At 35.4% G+C, this 23,751-nt stretch overlaps 1 protein-coding gene across 1 annotated transcript in view; it reads right to left on the bottom strand.

The window, feature by feature from the left end:
• Nucleotides 1-23,269: 23,269 nt before the first annotated feature.
• LOC132559388 (glutamate receptor ionotropic, NMDA 2A-like) overlaps nt 23,270-23,751 on the bottom strand; it is a 49,027-nt gene continuing 48,545 nt past the window's right edge. The window contains exon 16 of the mRNA XM_060223999.1: nt 23,270-23,699. Coding sequence (XP_060079982.1) covers nt 23,270-23,699 — 430 coding nt within the window. The remainder of the gene's footprint in view (nt 23,700-23,751) is intronic.

The following is a 23,751-nucleotide window of genomic DNA, read 5'->3' as shown; positions in this document are numbered from 1 at the left end:
TGTATTATATTGACGTACATTACATTGATGTACAGTGTATTATATTGATGTACAGTATATAATATTGATGTAGTGTATTAGATTGATGTACAGTGTATTTATTGATGTACAGTGTATTATATTGATGTACAGTGTATTATATTGATGTAGAGTATTACATTGATGTACAGTGTATTTATTGATGTACAGTGTATTATATTGATGTACAGTGTATTATATTGATGTAGAGTATTACATTGATGTACAGTGTATTATATTGATGTACAATGTATTACATTGATGTACAGTGTATTATATTGATGTACAATGTATTACATTGATGTACAGTGTAATCTAGCTATACAATATCATTCACAAATACATTGGTTCCCTAAACTTCGTTATGATGATGATAATAGATTCAATGTTGTATTGAGAAACATGAAAATAAATACAAACATTATGGTACATACTGTAGCATACATGGTTATATATATAACTTTATTTTGTTGTTTTGTCGCTAGGTAAAGGAATTTCCCTAATTTACCCAACTTAGTTACATTATGGACACTTAAGAATGTTATCAATTTCAACAAACTTGGGCCTTTATGAAATATGGCTTAATTTATGTATATCAAAGATTGTTATATAAATTACATTTGAGAAAAAATGAAATACATCCTTGATATCATGTTTGACACAATACACAAGTTCTTTTCTCTCTCTATTGTTTTAGAAAGTAAGGTGGGACCAATGCTTGAATGTATTTCGACAGAAGTCAGCTTACAATCTTTAATATATTGATGATGATACGATCGATATATCACGAAATCACTTAGTGTTAACGCTAGATGGATCTATCGATCAATTAGACGTAACATTGTAACTAAGAATAGCACAGAACGTGTTACTACAGTGTTCTTTCATGTTGTAATACAACCCCAAGACAAGTGTGCTTATTCCAAAATGGTTTTAGTACATTTTTTGTATGTGATTGTGATCGAGAGCAGCTGAATATGTAACTCAGGAGGAAGGTTGTAGGTTTATCTAATCGATGGTCGGTGATTTTTTTTTTCTGGGTATAGTTGGTTTCCATTAATACGGTGCCGTGTCTCTGAAAATAAAACTAATGTCATACGAAAACGTAATCAGATTACGGGGGCCATCTTGAATACTGTCAGCATACACTCGATCTTTTCAACACGATGTCCCATTACACTGTCTGTTGATTAACTAGTTCTTACCACAATCTCGTTTGTCTTAATGTAAAACCCAAACAGAGAGTACCAATCACCGATTTCATAGTCGTCGTGGAACAGAACTCTTGGATTCACCGCTTGGTTGAATGCTTCACACGAAAGGTAAAAGCAAGTGAGGCATGCTATGTAGTTGTGGAGAAGATAGGATTTTATCAATGAATAAGGTATTTAAATCTTGTCGACCCATCAGTCGTGACTTAAAACTGCAGTCGACAAAACAGGCATATTCCTGTTCAGGAAAAAAAACTTTGTGAAAAGGTGAAATGTGTTTTCATGTGTAGATATGCTTTATACATAACTTATACGTGCGGGTATTCATTAAAAACACTGTTGAATAATAAAGATGTATATATTATATATATATATATTACCTTTGTGAATACCTGTACACCTATTCAATAACTTCAGGATTAAAGCTTGATTCTAAAACAACGTCAATCTTGTGTCGAGTACTATTCTTCGACCTCTTTTGATTTCAGTTCCAAGTACTCCCCTGTAAAGTCATAAATACATCAGTCATTCTGAATAATGTATAACAACGTTGCTACACGGTATAGAATTTAAGATACAGTTTCAGGAAACGAAAATGAAGATGTCTAATATATAATGCATGTCGCCGATTTGTTTATTATAGCAACAACCACGTCATAGAGAAACTATGATATTAGGATGACTTATTGATCCGGACAAGGTGAAAATCACAAATTGTGTGGATTTTGTTTGGTTACTAGTTTTGAAACAACAATGAGTATATGATCGTGGATATTTATTGATCCGTCTATGTCTACCATAACAGACCTACCAATGTAGATAAGCCTAACGTTTGTATTACTGTTGTGCCGTGCCGATATAACCCTTTATATAAATCAATAATGGAAAAAATAGTAATGTTACTATGAGTGATGGAAAAAAATATGCAGAAAGTTGTAGATGGAATATTTATTGTTTTGAAGGTAGATTATAATTTTTTTTCACACGTGCGGAGGTAAGCTGAACCGATCATCTACGACATGTATCCTCTCTCTAAAAGAAAATGAAACACACAGAAGTGCTACATAGTCAATAGTCATGTACCATAATTAAAACAATGTAGTACTACATGAAAGTACTATTGGTACGGATTACCTGTTCAGTGCATTGTCCTGTTAGAGTTATCTCCCTTCATGCTAGATTGAAACGTTTGAAGAGCTACATAGTCCATATGTCATATATCATATTAAAACAATGTAATACTACATGAAAGTATTACTGGTATGGATTACCTGTTCAGTGCATTGTCCTGTTAGAGTTATCTCCCCTCATGCTAGATTGAAACGTTTGTACGTCAAACAATTTATTTTTACAATCAATAACGCAAACTTTGTTTTTCAAGAGTTCTTCACAACCATTATGATTTGGTAATATGTTTTATCGTTGTCATTCTATAGTATGGCGCTGTTTCTGTAATTGTTTGTGTGTTTGGTATTTCAGGAGATATGGTCCAATAAATCAAGAATTTTAATAAAGTTTGCTTGTCATTATTTTTCATTAACATGTATTATCCGCTTCAGTGACGCATAGCAAATCAAAGTATTAAATAAAATAAATATGTTTACTTTAAAGTCTGTTCGTTTTAAAGGAATAGAAGCAATACCGTGTTTTACCATACAGTGTATACTGAATCCTCCCTACTCCGTCTCGTTAACTTCTTAACTATATTTAAAAGCAAACAGTATATCAATCACTTCAATGAATCTCATGAGGATTATGACAATGGAGGGCCGAGGAAGAAAAAATATGTCTTTCACTTTAACATGTCCTGAAACGAGGTCTTCAAATCCCAAAAAGAAGTTTTGACAAAAATCACTTTTTTACAACTAATTAACACAGATGGTAGATAATTATTGGTCAATTCGCCTGCCGTAGTGTCAGTATCCATTAGAACGACAGAAACTAGTCTCATGATACAGCTGATTTGATATTTCTGGGCTAGGACCGATCTTCCAGTAACAAGAGATCTATAACATCTGACCGATAACGGAGATGTTGGCCAGAGTTACGGGAACCGTGTACCTTATTTGAACAATTCTACTGATTGTGATTTTTGCAAATTCATTAAAGAAGTTTTAACATATTCGATAACATATCACAAAACACAAAGGATATGATATATAAAACGCAATGTGTGCCCTTAAGCATCAACACATCATATAAAGTAAATAAATTATAGATGTAAAACCATAACAAATACATACAATGTACTGACAACAATTCTATATCATATTTCTTTAAAAATTTACATATTTATATAAACAAGATAATTAATCACTTACGTGTAATTATGACGCCGAGTACTTTGTCACGTGCAATGTAAGTTGTAAATATTTCCACGTGAAACACACTTTTTGTTGTCCACAATGCTCTCCCCAACGCTGCGATTTTATATACACCAGGGACAATAATTAGTAGTAAACTTCTAATCCTATAGGAACACTAGTCCAACCCGCACTGACTTTTACGTACAAGTGTTTGTAGTAACCAAAGGATAATCCCAACAGAATTGCCTTACGTAATATTACATGTCTATAAATCTCTAACAGAATTAAGGGGGACATTTCGTTGTGTATGTTTCTCGATCTAGTTTTATGGCAGTGTAATAAACAATCATTTACCTTTATGAAGTAGACATTTATGCTGAACGGAATCTTTTTAATACATAGGTACACATTTAAAATATATGTACACTGCGTGATTTACGTTCTCGATACTCCAGTGGTTAACGCTCGCTATGCAGGTTACGAAAGTGATCGTAACCACTGGGTATCGAGGACTGTACTTTTACTAATTGAATCTTGATGATAGAAAGTATTGGAGTAAACAAATCAACTGTACCTGCCGGTTCATACAAAACTCACAAATGTGTTTGAAAGGAACAACAGTTAAGCGATTGGTAACACCATAGTAGCTATATACACAACAAAGGGAGGTAAGAACGAAATTTGAAAGACGTTTGATAAGCGTGATCATTTGGATAATATTTAAAAAGGGCCTGTTTCCAGTAATGTTAATTCTCCATAGGAGCCTGCCCCCGTATAATTTCTTATCTAGCTCAACTACTGTTTTTTTCTTTTCCGAAAAATAATTTTACACCTTTCCGACACCCAGATTTCATAATTTCAGTGAAAATGTATTTTTATAAAGTTGTCAATTTCAGCATCAAAGACATAAGCTCGTAAATAAAAGAAGGTTATCTCGAAATTGTAATTCGCAACATAGTATAAATTTCTTTTGATAAATATTTCCAAAACATCGTGTTTATTCATAAAACATAAAAAAAAAATATTCTCGGATGAAAATGCACTTGCAGAGACACAATTATGAAGAAAAATGCCATAAATTTGCAATTTTCTCCCGTTATATAGTTTTGGATGCAAATTTCCATCAGAAAATCGGATAGAGCTTTACTTGTTTCATATGTGTACCAAAAATCAGCAGCTAAATCCATGTGGTGGAACGTTCTCATATCGCCGCCTGAATGTGGTTGTAAATTGAAAGAAAAGAGGAAATGAGTAACAACCTTGTCTGAAACCCTATTATATAGCTTATTATATACAAACTTTATATTGAATATCAGAGCGGATATTTTCATGACAGTTTTATGATGTGTAAAAAAAAAAAAAAAATAAAGTACTGTTTCCCCGTCTCGATCTTGATTACTTGAGAACCATTACGTGTGGAACGTATCAGATATCTCTGGCTCATGGTTACATCGCCGAACATTTAAGTGAAGACGGCGACTATGAGGTGTGGCTTTACCAGCACTCCCCTGACCTTCTCCGATGTCAAATACGTTCTCGACACAAAAGCCAAACGAAATATAACGTTTGGATACGGTTCACCGTTTCACCTGATGTTGAGGCCCCAATAAAGGACTACTACTGCCAGTGCCCAGTTGGAGAGAGAACGATGGGAATGTGTGCGCACATCTCCAGTATCTTGTACTACCTTGGGTATTACAGGACGCTGGAAAACCCTCGACCATTACAACCACAGGTAAAGAAATTCCGACAAAACTTGAAATAGTTTTCCATGCGGCAACAGAGTGCATATATCGAAAGTATGTTTGGGGCTCGATATGAAAGATCCCCGCTACCATGTGACTAACCAAACTTATAAATATAGGTATTATACAATCGCCCGTAGCTATGAACACTCCCGTAAATGCGAAAACCAACCAAAATCATAAGGAACACGTTTTGTTTGTTGTTCTGTCTATTTGTCAGCCAATGTCTTCAACCACGGGGACTTGCGAAGTAGCCATCTTGGATCTTTTTATGAAAAAGTGTTTCTCTCACTTTTTTTCATATCTGTGTACATATTCTCAACATACCGAACAAATACTCTCGTTTTTCTGTTAATTATCTAAAGAAAGTCGAAAATCGGCAATTCAACCAGAGGCTAATTCAACCCAACATTTGAAAATGTTCCACCACTTACATTTTGATGATTTTTCCTCTCATCAATAGCATATTACGTACTATTTAATAGGATAAAAATTGGTTTGCATCCAACGCCCATAAAAGGGTGTATTCTCTAAAAAACACAGTTTTTGTGTCTAAAATGTTAACATCGAAAATGGCATTTTGGAGATTGTTTCTTCCATAAAACAGCCAAATGGCGCGATGGAAACATGATTTTTGTCACAATCATGCCATGAATGTATTCTTTACGGTGACTATCATTTGATTAGATTTTCATTAATATTTTACATAACATGCACATTTTATCAACACTTAGACAGCTTCTGAAAGGTACAACTTTGAGGAGCCATAAAAAACAAACCAAGTGACCTAAATCTTTATACTTTATAGATTTGTGACCACAACGGCATGGGCAATGCACCACCAACAGGAAATTTGAATCAGAGAAGGGGCCGTTTTGGAAACTGGCCCTTTCAAAAAAAAAGGTATGTCATAATACAAATATACTACTTTATGTATTTAACTACCTGATATCTGGTTTTTACACTAGATATAATATTGCTGTAGAAGTTAGTGATTGTTGTATATCAAAAAGTTTATTTACGCTGTTGCCTGTTATCGTTATAATACAATATTTAGGGCTTTAATCTACCTCGTTCACATAAAAGTATGTATATTGAAAGGTAGTCTACCCATGCAGGTACCGAAAAAATATACACTGATCTCTCAGTGTGATTATAACTAAGCGAAATGTTCATATTTTGTTGAAAATCTAAACGCTGAAAACAACATCTTTGTTCTAAAGGTGGGATTGGGAATTAAACGGAACTTGACATTTAATAATGTGTGTTAAACCGTTCCTATTGGACATGAAAAAAACAGAGTTACATACCAACACAACCTGATGTGTCATTCCTTGATAACGACTCCACTGGTGCGGATTGTTGTTGCTAAAACCTGTACTGGTACAACTTTTTGTTTGTAAAACCTGTACTGGTGCGGATTGTTGTTGGTAAAACCTGTACTAGTACAGATTGTTGTTGGTAAAACCTGTACTGGTGCGGATTGTTGTTTGTAAAACCTGTACTGGTACAGATTGTTGTTTGTAAAACCTGTACTGGTACGGATTGTTGTTTGTAAAACCTGTACTGGGACGGATTGTTGTTTGTAAAACCTGTACTGGTGCAGATTGTAGTTGGTAAAACCTGTACTGGTACAGATTGTTGTTTGTAAAACCTGTACTGGTGCGGATTGTAGTTGGTAAAACCTGTACTGGTGCAGATTGGTGTTGGTAAAACCTGTACTGTTGCGGATTGTTGTTGGTAAAACCTGTACTGTTGCGGATTGTTGTTGGTAAAACCTGTACTGTTGCGGATTGTTGTTGGTAAAACCTGTACTGGTGCGGATTGTTGTTTGTAAAACCTGTACTGGTGCGGATTGTTGTTGGTAAAACCTGTACTGGTGCGGATTGTTGTTTGTAAAACCTGTACTGGTGCGGATTGTTGTTTGTAAAACCTGTACTGTTGCGGATTGTTGTTGGTAAACCCTGTACTTGGACGGATTGTTGTTTGTAAAACTTGTACTGGGACGGATTGTTGTTTTAAAAACCTGTACTGGTACAGATTGTTGTTGGTAAAACCTGTACTGGTGCGGATTGTTGTTTGTAAAACCTGTACTGTTGCGGATTGTTGTTTGTAAAACCTGTACTGTTGCGGATTGTTGTTGGTAAACCCTGTACTGGTGCGGATTGTTGTTGGTAAAACCTGTACTGGTGCGGATTGTTGGTAAAACCTGTACTGGTGCGGATTGTTGTTGGTAAACCCTGTACTTGGACGGATTGATGTTTGTAAAACCTGTACTGGTGCGGATTGTTGTTGGTAAAACCTGTACTGGTGCGGATTGTTGTTGGTAAAACCTGTACTGGTGCGGATTGTTGTTGGTAAAACCTGCACTGGTGCGGATTGTTGTTGGTAAAACCTGTACTTGGACGGATTGTTGTTGGTAAAACCTGTACTGTTGCGGATTGTTGTTGGTAAAACCTGTACTGGTGCGGATTGATGTTTGTAAAACCTGTACTGGTGCGGATTGTTGTTTGTAAAACCTGTACTGGTGCGGATTGATGTTTGTAAAACCTGTACTGGGACGGATTGTTGTTTTAAAAACCTGTACTGGTACAGATTGTTGTTGGTAAAACCTGTACTGGTGCGGATTGTTGTTTGTAAAACCTGTACTGTTGCGGATTGTTGTTTGTAAAACCTGTACTGTTGCGGATTGTTGTTGGTAAACCCTGTACTGGTGCGGATTGTTGTTGGTAAAACCTGTACTGGTGCGGATTGTTGTTTGTAAAACCTGTACTGGTGCGGATTGTTGTTGGTAAACCCTGTACTTGGACGGATTGATGTTTGTAAAACCTGTACTGGTGCGGATTGTTGTTGGTAAAACCTGTACTGGTGCGGATTGTTGTTGGTAAAACCTGTACTGGTACAGATTGTTGTTTGTAAAACCTGTACTGGTACGGATTGTTGTTTGTAAAACCTGTACTGGGACGGATTGTTGTTTGTAAAACCTGTACTGGTGCAGATTGTAGTTGGTAAAACCTGTACTGGTGCGGATTGTTGTTTGTAAAACCTGTACTGTTGCGGATTGTTGTTTGTAAAACCTGTACTGGTGCGGATTGTTGTTGGTAAAACCTGTACTTGGACGGATTGTTGTTGGTAAAACCTGTACTGGTGCGGATTGTTGTTTGTAAAACCTGTACTGATGCGGATTGATGTTTGTAAAACCTGTACTGGTGCGGATTGTTGTTTGTAAAACCTGTACTGGTGCGGATTGTTGTTTGTAAAACCTGTACTGGTGCGGATTGATGTTTGTAAAACCTGTACTGGTGCGGATTGTTGTTGGTAAAACCTGTACTGGTACGGATTGTTGTTTGTAAAACCTGTACTGGTGCGGATTGTTGTTTGTAAAACCTGTACTGGTGCGGATTGTTGTTTGTAAAACCTGTACTGGTGCGGATTGTTGTTTGTAAAACCTGTACTGGTGCGGATTGTTGTTTGTAAAACCTGTACTGGTACGGATTGTTGTTTGTAAAACCTGTACTGGTACAGATTGTTGTTTGTAAAACCTGTACTGGGACGGATTGTTGTTTTAAAAACCTGTACTGGTACAGATTGTTGTTGGTAAAACCTGTACTGGTGCGGATTGTTGTTTGTAAAACCTGTACTGGTGCGGATTGTCTGTTAGAGTTACCTCTCTTCTTGTTAGATTTTTACATGTATGAAATAGACATGTCCTGAAAACTATTTGGGGAGAAATATTCTGGGTCTCGTGTATTGTGTTATATCAATAACTACTGTATTTTTGTTGTACAAAATAAAGAAGAATTATTCAAAATTTGAAATTGATTTTTTCCAAACTTTGAAAATTGAAATTTGAAGAAATAACGCAACGTTTCAAAATATACTAACGGAAAAAGTTTTTGTCCGGTGGTAAATATTTCAAATGTTTTATGGATGATTATATCATTGTTAAGATGTTTATATTAATTCCTCATTACTGATTAAAATTTGAGAAGTTCTGTTGTCTTAACACAGACGGTGTTGGCATGGATAGCGTTTAAACGTGGATACCCTACGCCATTTCCTGATCAAAATCAATAGCGGGTGTGCCCACCTCGAGCTGCAGTCGCTGCTCTAACTCTCCTTACTGTTGACCCCATCAAATTGTTTATGGTCCCTTGTGTGATGTTATTCCACTCCTGAAGAAGGGCCTGCGTGAGCTGAGCGACGTTGTTTGGGACGTTGACACGCTTCCTAAGCCTCCAGTCCAGCTCGTCCCACAAATGCTCTATCGGGGACAGATCTGGACTGTAGGGTGGCCAGTCGAGTACTGGGACATTGTTTTGGTTGAGGAAGTTACGACACACCCTAGCAACGTGCGGCCTCGCATTATCCTGCTGCAACGGAAGGTTTCGTGCTTGGATTAATGGAAGGACATGAGGAATGAGGACCTGATCCCGATATCGGACGACTGTAAGATTGCCTTGGATGATCACGAGAGGTGTTTTCACGCCATGAGAAATCCCCGTCCAAACCATAACAGACCCTCCTCCGAATCTGTCGTTTTCTTTAACGCATGCGTCAAAATATCGCTCACTGCAACGTCGATAGCAACATTTTCGTCCATCTGACCTGTACAACGTGAACCGAGACTCGTCCGTGAATAACACACGTCTCCAGCGGGCCAAGCGAAACCGATTTGGTGCATGTGCACGCAGCCATTGCATTCGACGTTGACGTCGCCTGGGTGTAAGTTGCGGACCAACGTAGGGACGTCGTGGCCTTAAATTGAACTCCCGCAACCGATTCCTAACTGTTCTTCGACACACACGGCGACCATGAGTGCCTACAATATGACTTGCCGTCTCCGTCGCTGTCTGAAATCGGTTACGTAGGTGTGAGAGACGTATGCTCTGATCTTGACGTGGCGTCGTAAAGCGTGGACGTCCGCTCCTGGGACGGTCAGCTAATCTTCCCGTGGCCCTGAGACGCCCAACTAATCGAGCTATCGTTGACTCATGGACTCCAAATTGCTGGGCGACGAGACGTTGCGATTGGCCATGTAGAATTCGGGCAACAGCACTACCCCTTATCAACTTCGGACATTCGCGACATGCTGCTTTTTAATCGCCTTGGAATGAATTGTTGTGCAATGGATGTGTGCTGTTCAAAACTTGGATTTGGTATGGTTTTCAAGTTGATAGCACGTGGTAGTGCTACGGACGCACGCTTTGTTGGAAAATCTGTTCAAATCGTGCAGCGTCGCCCGTGGTCACGGTTGACCGAATTGAAACCGACGATTATTTAGGCAGTACGCTGAGGTATTTATGTGTCACATTTCACAACATTTGGTCTACGGATAAAAAAGTTATATTACCAAAACTGAACTTGCGTTTCTTTTTTCCGCTAGTATAGTATTTGCATTTTTTTCGTTTTAATCGTTTCAAATCTTATTCACAGTAATGCAGAAACTCAATAGATATTAAAAACAACAGTCACATGTCTAGGAAAAGACACCTAATATTATCTTACCTAACCGGGTACAGGACTCGCACAACTGAATCTATCACTATACATTACTACTCAGCATTTAAGTTACACAATGTACGTGTATTAACATTGACATTCACAGCACAACTGAACACTGTCTAGACTCATTGAAACATACCTGTCAAAGGCTACAAACGGTATGATTTAGCGGGTTAAACGGCATTTCAGGCTGTCATCGCCTTCAGGATCCAACAACCGGAAGTTTACAAGTGAAACTAACCACCCAGTTAAGGAAAACCCCAACGTTTTACACCTGTCTAAATCCGTCCGACAGATATTGAAATCTTTTAAAACTATACATTTTCTTGAAGACTAATAAACACAGATTTCTTTCATTTATCACCAATTATAAATAAAAATCCTCAGAGAGCACAATGTTTTACTAAATCTGAATTTAAGTGAAGTCTTGTTGCATATTGGCTGAATCGAATATTTGTCTACTCCTTCTCGTGAACAAGTATCGCTTTCAATAATCATGTGACTACAAGCTGATCTGTGCCATTAAATCAAAATGGCAGAAACCATGACGCAACAGAAAATCAATGTCTGTTTAACTTTTCACTAACCGTTGATAAGCAATGTATTGTCGACACCATAATGTAATTCTGGTGATACTAAGTAGTGTTTTTGTATTGGTGATATGAATAAAAGGACATTCTGGTGATACTAAGGAGTGTTTTTGTATTGGTCATATGAACAAACGGACATTCTGGTGATACTAAGGAGTGTTTTTGTATCGATCATATGAACAACCTGACATTCTGGTGATAGTAAGTAGTGTTTTTGTATCGGTCATATGAACAATCTGACATTCTGGTGATACTAAGGACTGTTTTTGTATCGGTCATATGAACAACCTGACATTCTGGTGATAGTAAGTAGTGCTTTTGTAACGGTCATATGAAAAACCTGACATTCTGGTGATACTAAGGAGTGTTTTTGTATCGGTCATATGAACAACCTGACATTCTGGTGATAGTAAGTAGTGCTTTTGTAACGGTCATATGAAAAACCTGACATTCTGGTGATACTAAGGAGTGTTTTTGTATCGGTCATATGAACAACCTGACATTCTGGTGATAGTAAGTAGTGCTTTTGTAACGGTCATATGAAAAACCTGACATTCTGGTGATACTAAGGACTGTATTTGTATCGGTCATATGAACAAACGGACATTCTGGTGATACTCAGATGTGTTTTTGTATCGGTCATATGAACAACCTGACATTCTGGTGATACTAAGTAGTGTTTTTGTATCGGTGATATGAATAAACGGACATTCTGGTGATACTAAGTAGTGTTTTTTTTGTATCGGTCATATGAGCAAACGGACATTCTGGTGATACTCAGATGTGTTTTTGTATCGGTCATATGAACAACCTGACATTCTGGTGATACTAAGTAGTGTTTTTGTATCGGTCATATGAACAAACGGACATTCTGGTGATACTAAGGAGTGTTTTTGTATCGGTCATATGAACAACCTGACATTCTGGTGATAGTAAGTAGTGCTTTTGTAACGGTCATATGAAAAACCTGACATTCTGGTGATACTAAGGAGTGTTTTGTATCGGTCATATGAACAACCTGACATTCTGGTGATACTAAGATGTGTTTTTGTATCGGTCATATGAACAACCTGACATTCTGGTGATACTAAGGACTGTATTTGTATCGGTCATATGAACAAACGGACATTCTGGTGATACTCAGATGTGTTTTTGTATCGGTCATATGAACAACCTGACATTCTGGTGATACTAAGTAGTGTTTTTGTATCGGTGATATGAATAAACGGACATTCTGGTGATACTAAGTAGTGTTTTTTTTGTATCGGTCATATGAGCAAACGGACATTCTGGTGATACTAAGATGTGTTTTTGTATCGGTCATATGAACAACCTGACATTCTGGTGATACTAAGTAGTGTTTTTGTATCGGTCATATGAACAAACGGACATTCTGGTGATACTAAGTAGTGTTTTTGTATCGGTCATATGAACAACCTGACATTCAGGTGATAGTAAGTAGTGTTTTTGTATCGGTCATATGAACAAACGGACATTCTGGTGATACTAAGGACTGCATTTGTATCGGTCATATGAACAAACGGACATTCAGGTGATAGTAAGTAGTGTTTTTGTATCGGTCATATGAACAAACGGACATTCTGGTGATACTAAGGACTGCATTTGTATCGGTCATATGAACAAACGGACATTCTGGTGATACTAAGTAGTGTTTTTGTATCGGTCATATGAACAACCTGACATTCTGGTGATACTAAGTAGTGTTTTTGTAAAGGTCATATGAGCAACCTGACATTATGGTGATACTAAGGACTGTTTTTGTATCGGTTATATGAGCAACCTGACATTCTGGTGATACTAAGGACTGTTTTTGTATCGGACATATGAACAAACGGACATTCTGGTGATACTAAGCAGTGTTTTTGTGTCGGTCATATGAATAAAAGGACATTCTGGTGATATTAAGGACTGTATTTGTATCGGTCATATGAACAAACGGACATTCTGGTGATACTAAGTAGTGTTTTTGTATCGGTCATATGAACAAACGGACATTCTGGTGATACTAAGGAGTGTATTTGTATCGGTCATATGAACAAACGGACATTCTGGTGATACTAAGGACTGCATTTGTATCGGTCATATGAACAACCTGACATTCTGGTGATAGTAAGTAGTGTTTTTTTGTATCGGTCATATGAACAAACGGACATTCTGGTGATACTAAGGAGTGTTTTTTGTATCGGTGATATGAATAAACGGACATTCTGGTGATACTAAGGAGTGTTTTTGTATTTGTCATATGAACAAACGGACATTCTGGTGATACTAAGTAGTGTTTTTGTATCGGTCATATGAACAAACGGACATTCTGGTGATACTAAGGAGTGTTTTTTGTATCGGTGATATGAATAAACGGACATTCTGGTGATACTAAGGAGTGTTTTTTGTATCGGTGATATGAATAAACGGACATTCTGGTGATACTAAGGAGTGTTTTTGTATTTGTCATATGAACAAACGGACATTCTGGTGATACTAAGTAGTGTTTTTGTATCGGTCATATGAACAAACGGACATTCTGGTGATACTAAGGACTGTATTTGTATCGGTAGTATGAAAAAATACATCGATGCAAATAAATCTGTAGATCAATATATTTCTACCGATCGATGAGTAACATTTGCTCGATTGGAAATTTCTGAAAAGCAAACAGTACATCATATTAGCGAATAGTCGCGATACGTTTAGTAGTGCAGGGGGAGAAAAGAACCATATGTATTCCAAAGAACGAAACCACCCCCCTCCCTCTCCAATTTGTTTCATTACCTTTCTATACATACACGAGTATTTTTATCTATTTAAAGTGCTTCTAAATAAGTCTACAGACACAATGAATTCAAATAAGTGGAAAGCAGAAGGAGGCCAGAATAAAAAAAAGTATTGTTACCGATTGCAAATCGGTGTACCTGCATATTTCCGTGTGTGAAATTTCATTAAAACAAAATCAAAAAAAAAAAAAAAAAAAACCACCAAAAATATATATAGTTAGATAACCACATGTTGGTACTAGTGACCATGTACAATGTAGTTCTGCCTATCTTATCTTTCTTAAACAATGAATTGAATGTGAGAGAGATTCTGCTTTCCCCACTGATTTCCCTGGGGAAGCGCTGTTGTAATGGAGAGAAATAACGCACTCATCTATTTCACAATGTTTTATTGAACGCAATGGAATCTCGTTATAGTTTTTCGTGAAAAGGCTTTATTGTTGAGTGAAATGGGGTTAACTCTATTTTGGCTTTCCTTTTCATCTTTATGTTATTGTTATTATTATAAGGACTATGAAATTGTTGTTGAATCGAGAGGGAGAGAAAATACCTTTCCTTCATTCAGTGTTGTCTTTCCTTGGAACCCAGTCGAAGGATGATCCTTCAGTCTCCATTTTTGTGTCAAATACGGATAAGATACCAAATACTTGTGTCCTGGGATGTGATTAACGTTTTATTATTTATGTAATGTGTATCAAGCTTGACAACAAGTATTGACGACCATAACATGAACAATATGGATTTATCAATATATGGCCATTCAAAAAATTAAATAAAATATTAACACTGGTTTCATACAGTACAGCAAGGATCATACTACTGTTCTTCTTCTTAAGAAAAAACAGATGGTTAGGTGCACTGACCCCAAATCTAATACATATCACAATTTTCAATATTGAATAATTTCCATAGAATATCGAGTATATGTGTATATTATGAGCCATTCCAATATTCGAATGAATTAAAACGTTACATGCAGGTTACGGTGCACGTGAAACATCAACGATTGCATGATCTGCACGATTTAATCGTGCAAGAATATACTAAATTGAATGTTACAGATGTATTGTGTGTGTAACTGTTTGTTGTAAAGTTCGTCTCTAAGTGATGTTATTGAGTATGGTTAAGTGTGGAGACAGTGTCGATTAATCTACTTCGAGAGGTGTCGTAGGGAGCTAACTTCAGATTAAATGTGGCTGTATATAATAACGTACTGACGTAACAATCATAACCATGGCTGTGTTCATTGCACAGACAAGTGGGTTCAGAAATACCTCGAGTGACAAGGATTCGAAAGTAATCTTACAATAGGGCAACATGCCAGTTTCCTAAAAATTGAAACGACAACAGTTTCGATTGGAAGACAATAGTACCGGGTTGATAATGGTGCATAAAGTGGTATTAAAAGTGAAAGAGGAAAAATATTGACATTGAATACTTCAGGAGAACTCAAATATTGCCTCTTCACCGTTACTGCCACGGTGTCTTAATTGAAAAGTCCTGTTCCTGACTGAGTTTAACGCTAAAAAGAAATTTCAGCTTCCTGCGATTTTTAATTCCGATCATTTCAGCAAAGCCATTTTATTATTAATGAAAACAAATGGACAATATGGACCCGATAGGGTCAGAGTGTTTTTTTCTTCTCGCGAGATTGATTGAGAGCATCTGATATGGCCCTAGTAGGCCTTGTTGCTAGCATGGCCATTTCTGCCATCGACACCATGTTTCTAAACAATTAGCTATAACTGATGATAACGCTACAGTACGTTCATTTGTCAAATGAATAATTCAAATCACGTAATTGAAAATGTGATGAATCTTGTCCCCATTTCCGGAATACTTGAGCTTTTCAAAAAAATAAAAATTTCTTTATAACAAAGACACATGTTTTCATTGTGCTTCAAATTGTGTGCAGTCGAATTGATCAAATGGTTAATCTTAAAAAACAACCAAATAGATAGGTGAACTTATTTTTATACAATTGACAGAAACTAATCGAAGCGCTTTTCCGTGCCGCCATTGCTGTGTTTACAAGAGTTCTAGACAATGTGCCAACAACCAGGTACATTATGTTCTTTTAGATAATTCAATAAAGAAAATTATGAAATTCAAATATTGATGAGCACATTTCCATCCAGCTAATGATATTTCTTTAGACCAATTTTGATTTTCCACAGCTATCACACATGTTTTAATAACTTGGCATACATCAACGAAAAGTCTGAAAAATAAAAAATAAAAAGTTTTATGGTGCAGTTTAATTTTAACAATTGGCAGTAGTGTATCTAACTTGTGTGTCTTTAGTACAAATTTCCACCAGCTAAATTTTTAAGTAGAAAAAACAATCCTTCAGTAACGTCACCCACCGTTTTCACTAGACTGAGGCTCATTAGGAAGACAATATGACTCCAGTGACCAGCATTAATGAAGACATATGAGAACCTCAAGTTATCAAAGTTTGTGTACTTTGTTCTCCACCGAAATTTTTATAATCTTTTAAAAAAAACGAACTACTATCAAATCATGCTTAGGTATTACAATCATTTAAATTGCCTATTAATGATAAGGATACGGACCTCCCTTGTTTATACTTGACTCCTAAACTTCACAGAAATCCATATAAACAACGTTTTATTACTTGCTAATCTAGCTGTTTAACCAAGCCTTTGTCAAAACTACTTACCACTATTCTAAGTACTAGGAAATATGGGTTATATTCTTATTTTGATATATTATTTATTGAAGAAGTTGAATCAATAGAATATGAATTTTGAAGAATTCAAAACAGTTTTTTTCAACACCCTCTTATAAAATAGCATATCTTGCATAAAAAGAATTTCCACCCTGTAAACTACCATTCCCCATTCTAAACGAAAGGAACGCCTTCGTTCTCTAGTTATTTGCAAGAAAGGTGAATGGTGGTATAGATATATGGTTGTGAACTACACTGAAGCGTATTTGTAAAACATACGTCCTAATCAATAGAGAAATATACGGACGAAATCATAAAAATGATCGAGTTTCTGGTTGACAACATCTTGAGGTTAATGTCAAGATCTTCCTCCCTGCTATTGGTATGCTTATAGGAACTAACTGCGTCCCTATGTTCGCTTTTGTTTTTCATACGAGGCTGGATTTATTGAAGATCTTATCAAAACAGGTCACAAAGACCTTTAAAAGTGGTTAAATTTCACTTTCAGATATATTGTTGACGTATTGTCTTGAAATAACAAGGAATTTATTGACCACATCCATCATCTATACCCATCACATTGGAAATCAAGGACTCGACAGACTCTTCTATACCAGCCGCTTACCTCGATCTTTTCCTACAACAAATGCATTTTGGCCAGCTTTCCACCAAGCTGTATGGTAAGCGCGATTATTTCAATTTCCCGTTTCTGGATAGTAACAACCTCACACCCCAGCCTATGGTATTTACATTCAAACAATGCAGATTGATGAAACTTATTGGGAAGTTTTATGGTTACCATAGTGATGTAATTGATAAATATTCCATTTCTTTGTGTGATATGAAGCTGGACGTTTTTGATGCTCGTTAGCCTGTTGGTTCCGTTGTTGTATACCTTGTTCTCATTTGAGAGAGTGAAATTACTTCCTTGGATTGACCAAGTTTTACATGGCAGTGCCGTCGATAAAACTGAAGACACTAACTCTTCCGGAACACCTGATCTTACTCTTGTTCCTTTTTCAGGGGTATCCGTGTAAATATTTATTTTGTTCGTATTTTGCCCTATTTATGGAATTTGAGTTTCGTTTATGATTATGTTGACGACAAGTTCGTATTTTCTTGAATTTTTTAGAACTAATCAGACTGATGTTTGAAATGTTTTAAAATACGTCTTTTGTAATGCAAAATACTTTTCTAAGAAATATTAAAGATAACATTTTTGTACACATAAATGGAAGTTGTAACGAAAAAAATCGTTACTTCTGTTTCCTTGATTCCATAAATTCGGACAAACGGTTAAAAAACGTTCAATGTCAATTGTATAAAGATACAGACAACACCTTAGTTATATATACAAACGTTTATTACTGAGCTATGATTGCTATATATCTCAAACAACAATTTTGGCAAATGACAAATTAATGTATTGCTTTTTTTAGCATACAGCTGGTCATTTTGCACCAAGGAGAAAATCATTTCCAGTATAGATATCGCCTGGGTCTTCCATTCGTTTTCTTATACTTACCAACTCTGAATTATATTTACATCAGACACAGATTCACATTATCATAGTAAAGTATCATATATACGTTTTCGGGGATGTGGTGGGGACACCAGATTACTGTAGCATACAATAAAACAAACGTGAACTGTATGTTAATATTATGTACATAAAAAAATCGTTATACAATCTTTCAATCTTCTACAGAATAAAAGATAGCCTTACGCAATTTACAGAGCAAACATTACGAAAGTACGCAAAATCATAAATAGCAATGTACAGTAAAATTGTATAATTATTGATCAGGAATTTACTTTGTATATATCCTATAGATACATAACAAAAGACAATGCATACTATACATAATATAACATATCATATATATATATATGTGCATATGTATGATAATATATCATGTATGGATTATGTTATACGACTTAATACACATAGACATACAATGTATAAGTGTAATACATGTAAACCATACAGACATTATAATATATCATATGTCCAAAGACATTTATGATATATCATGTTTGTCAATATACATTATGATATACTATATCTGTAACATTATATACTATATATATATATTATGTTATATACAACGCATATAGTGTATCGTAGAGTAAATTTATTATATTTTATACATATTATAATACACCATACACATAGTATAATACACCATACACATAGTATAATACACCATACACATAGTATAATACACCCTATACATAGTATAATACACCATACACATAGTATAATACACCATACACATAGTATAATACACCATATACATAGTATAATACACCATACACATAGTATAATACACCCTATACATAGTATAATACACCATACACATAGTATAATACACCCTATACATAGTATATTACACCATACACATAGTATAATACACCCTATACATAGTATAATACACCATACACATAGTATAATACACCCTATACATAGTATAATACACCATACACATAGTATACATTATGTATGCTGTATACAATACAATATACCGTAAATTTTCAACGATGTACACAGCATTGTATAGCATATACAGAATACAACATATACAATGTAATACATCGTGAATTTATGATATCTTACTATCATTATCCTATCATGCTGTTTATTCAGCACAATGGGCTATAGTATTTAATACTACCACAATTGATACCATTAACATATTTTCTGTCTTTCATACCATGTACAAAGAACGTGAAATTGTGAAACTATAGCCTGAGAACGGTACATTGTGCTAATGTGCTATACTTAATAATGTGTTCTAAGCACAAGTATATACATTCTTATTGTATTCATTTTGTTGATGCAATCACTCAAGAAATTTAAAAGGTTTAAATGCTGGTCTAGAACACATTGAAATATATTTTTGCAACATGGCAAGAAATCATTTTACACATAAAATTAACAAAGCACTAAAATAGTTAGAAAAAAAATGCAACGATATTCACATTATAGACACTGATAAAATGTTATTCCTCCGTATGAATTACACACACGCACAACACACATACAATATTCCATCTGGTAAAACACATACTTAACATCTATGTAAACATGATGCAATTAAGAATACTACATAGGGGATAAACGATGCATCGTTTTACACCGGCGGCGAGTAATGAGATACTGACACCATACATAGTTTTAGTCTTAATTATACAAAATCTCATGTAATACACGTACATCACGTACTTACGTATGACCATATAGTGTCAATGTCAGTGTGTTATTATACTGACGTTACATGTATGATATTCCATGGATAAGGCACAGTTATAGGGATGTATGGAGAGGTTTCATATCGACAAAAGACCTAGTTTTTCGTAACGAATGTAAAATGTCTTCTCATTATGGTAGACCAATTCTTGTGCAATTGTTCCCATCGGCGTGTATATCTTTAAAAATAAATTCTTGAACGTAAACAATATATACTAACAATTATTATGATTTGCTTTTTCTTGTCATGTTTGTATGTCTTGTTTTCATTAGAGAACTTGACATTACACATGGTCTTATTCTCCTTGTATGTTTTTCAGGAGTCTCATGTTAAATAGTTCTTTTGTTCATAGAATGCCCTCGTTTTGTTAAATATGAGTTTTACTTAAGATTCTGTCCACGTCCATATATTTGTACACTGAATGTTCCCTTCAAATCGATTTCTTCTTTTTTTTCTGTCTTTTTTTGTGAAAAACGCTTTATGAAGAATAGATATGATACCTTCCCATAATCGCCCCTTGGAACCCCGATGTGTATAGTTGTAGAGAGAATGATCAAGAACGCACATGGTCATGTCTTTTTTGTTTTAACACATATTAAGCATTTTTATATCAATTTCTTGCACACATTGACTATGCTGTTGATATTGTTTGCATGTTCACAAAAATGGGTCCACTTTCAATAGGGAAAAAAACGCAAAATTACGCGACAGTTTTGAGTTATAACACATTAGTACCTATTATAACACTAACAAAGAAGCAGTTGTTTTCTTATATTTCGTAGGTACGAATAACGTGGAAATAGGGAAAGAATTTTGATACACAGATATATATGAACAGTACAGAAATCTTAAAACAGAAAGTATCATACAATGATGAATGTAGTTGAGATCAATACACTTAAACCTAAGCTGACATTGACCTCCCAGTCCATTAAAGACGTCACAATTTTTACTGATTGTGTTTCTAGAAAGAAAACGGAGTGTCAAAGAATACTTGCACATGTTATCCAAATTACGATAAAAATATCTTTTCTAATCCATTCAAACCTTAAACTTTTCCGTTTTTTTCTTACTGAGTCCATAAATCTGTTTGCGTTGGAGTGTAGAGTTACCCTTGATCGATGGTCCGCTGATGTTAAACTTGTTTTCATGTGGAAACGTTACATCACTTAATTTTATTAAACATGATTTACATGACGGTTTTCAACTAATTGGTAGAAGACGCTTACTCTTCGGGAACACCTGGTCTCTGGTCTTATTCTTCTTGTACGTTTTATGAGTCACAGTATTAGTCTTTCTTTTTGTTCACATTTTATCCTAGGTTAATCGAATTTGAGTGTGATTTCAGGTTATGTTAACATATCAGTATTTTCTTTTCAACAAATACCAGAGAAAGAATTGACAGTTGGATCCTCAATAACTAACATCGTTATGAGTATATATTTGAACAAAATCCTATGTCCCTACGTCCTTAATCGCTTTGTCGTGGATGATTTAAACTTTATTCAGGGTATGTTCGTTCTTTCATGATCAACTTGAATAAATGCTTTGACACTTTACTAACCAAATTTGAACATGGGATTATATGGTGTAATGTTTACCAATTCAATTTTTCATTATAATGAATGAGTGACTTCGGATACACCATATCATATCAACGTTGGTACCAACAGAACACAGTAACACAACCCAAGTGGGACATAAGTAATGCATAAAAACAACATATTTAAGGTCGATCATCAACAATATAACGAACAGATCAACATCGATATCAGCTCAATCGTAGTTCACGCCCATACAATGTTACTATGTCAAGTACAATTAGCCACGAAGCAAATAAATAAATTTACTTTGTGTGATAAAATGATACACACAGAAGTGTATCATATGTAAGTTTTCATTTCATTTCATGTTTGCCTGTGCATACTTCCGACATATTAGTTAACATTAGTGACCTATATAAACTTCAATGATTTAAATGGTGCAAAAAAACCTTGGACTCAGTGGGCTATCTACACAACAAAAGCCAACACACGGCGTTACGTATACCGCTATTTAAAATGCATAGACGAAAACATGTACCAGTGGATATAATCAAAATGTCTCTGAACAAGTTACTATATCAAAACATTGATGCACGTATTTAGCACATGATATTGTAGCACTCAGTATATATCTTTTGGTACAGCGTTGTGAAAAGTTGATATAAAACGTGTATTTGATCATCTTTTGTCCATTAAGTCTGTGATGTATAAAAAATATCTCTTAATAATGCAATTCTGCATAAAAAAGTTTTCCCAATGTAGAGTGTATGTCTTAAGTTTATAAACTTTCCCTCTTCAAAACAGTGTCATGTAATTTATAATCGCAAATACTATCCATCATAAAGCACCGGTATTTTGATTTTGACCGCTTGTAAATAGATCTTATTATACGAACAGTGATACACAAAACGCTATTCACTAATATATCAAACGGACTAGTGCAGCAGCAGATATCACTTTACTTCAAGGGGTGTGTTCATATATTGCAATGATTGTACAACTACCAATAGTACAACTCGTTATCAAACAGGTACATCTAACGCTGCACCTTATTGGACTGGGAAAATCACGTGTTTTCCCAGGAGAAATACCATCAACATGGTCACATTGTAATAACTCCTTTATGATGATTGACATTTTATGAAAAAAATGAATAACATTTTCCAAATGATACATAAGCACTAGCTGAAAGCTGAATACGATTAATATTTCATTGATATATACATTTCTTCATCCGTTATTGTGTATGGATACTAATGATGAAACAGTATATATTGGCAAAACATCTGACGGCATAAAATCAACATTATCGTAAAACAATATATAAACAATGTTATTTAGTGGTATGTTGTTAGTTACAGGTACATTTCTTGACATTTACGTTTTTGAGTTTTTGCTCTTGTTCACAAACTTGGTAACCATTTTCTCAATTAGACCTTTACCAGGTTTAAATATGTATCTGAAACACCCTATAATATAAACACTCGTATACAAACCATCCATACTAATCTGGTCAAGGTATACATCAGTAATTGTTATAAAAAATATCACTGTACAAGACAAATATTGAGATTTGGAGACAGTTAATTATATAATGATCTTACTATCACCAACATCAAACCTCCTCGTTGTTTACGCTTGAGTAATATTTTCCATCGCTCAATTTGCGTTGCTTCAGACCTTGGTTAATGTCCGGGGCAGCACTAACTGCCTCAGTGTCGGTAGCTACTGCTTGGTTATAACTTGGGGACCGCCGCATGCTTCTATCAGGTGAGCGCATATTGTCTTTTTCAACATCTTGGTCACGTGGCAAGTTATTTTGATGTTGCTCTACTTTGGCATAAGGCACATCATCAGGGTCTACATCGTCATCGCGAGACGGGTCCGAGTCTTCCAACGCTAACAGTTTTTTTCTAATAGGGTCTTCCTCAGAGTCCCGTTTTTTCCTTCCGATGGGGTCACTGCTTTCCTCATCTTTAGCTCTCAAAGGATCTGAATTTTCCCCGCGTTCGGTTATTGCTAAAGGAGAAGATGTCTTTCCATTTCTGCAAGTAAATACAAAATAGACCACAAATTATTCTAATTTCATTTATCATC

The sequence above is a fragment of the Ylistrum balloti genome, unplaced genomic scaffold (genome assembly GCF_031769215.1).
Source record: "Ylistrum balloti isolate Yb309-2 unplaced genomic scaffold, AGI_CSIRO_Ybal_v1 Utg370902, whole genome shotgun sequence".
Taxonomy (NCBI): Eukaryota; Metazoa; Mollusca; class Bivalvia; order Pectinida; family Pectinidae; genus Ylistrum; species Ylistrum balloti.
The sequence above is the reverse complement of the archived record's forward strand: the minus strand, read 5'-3'. Positions and strand labels throughout refer to the sequence as shown.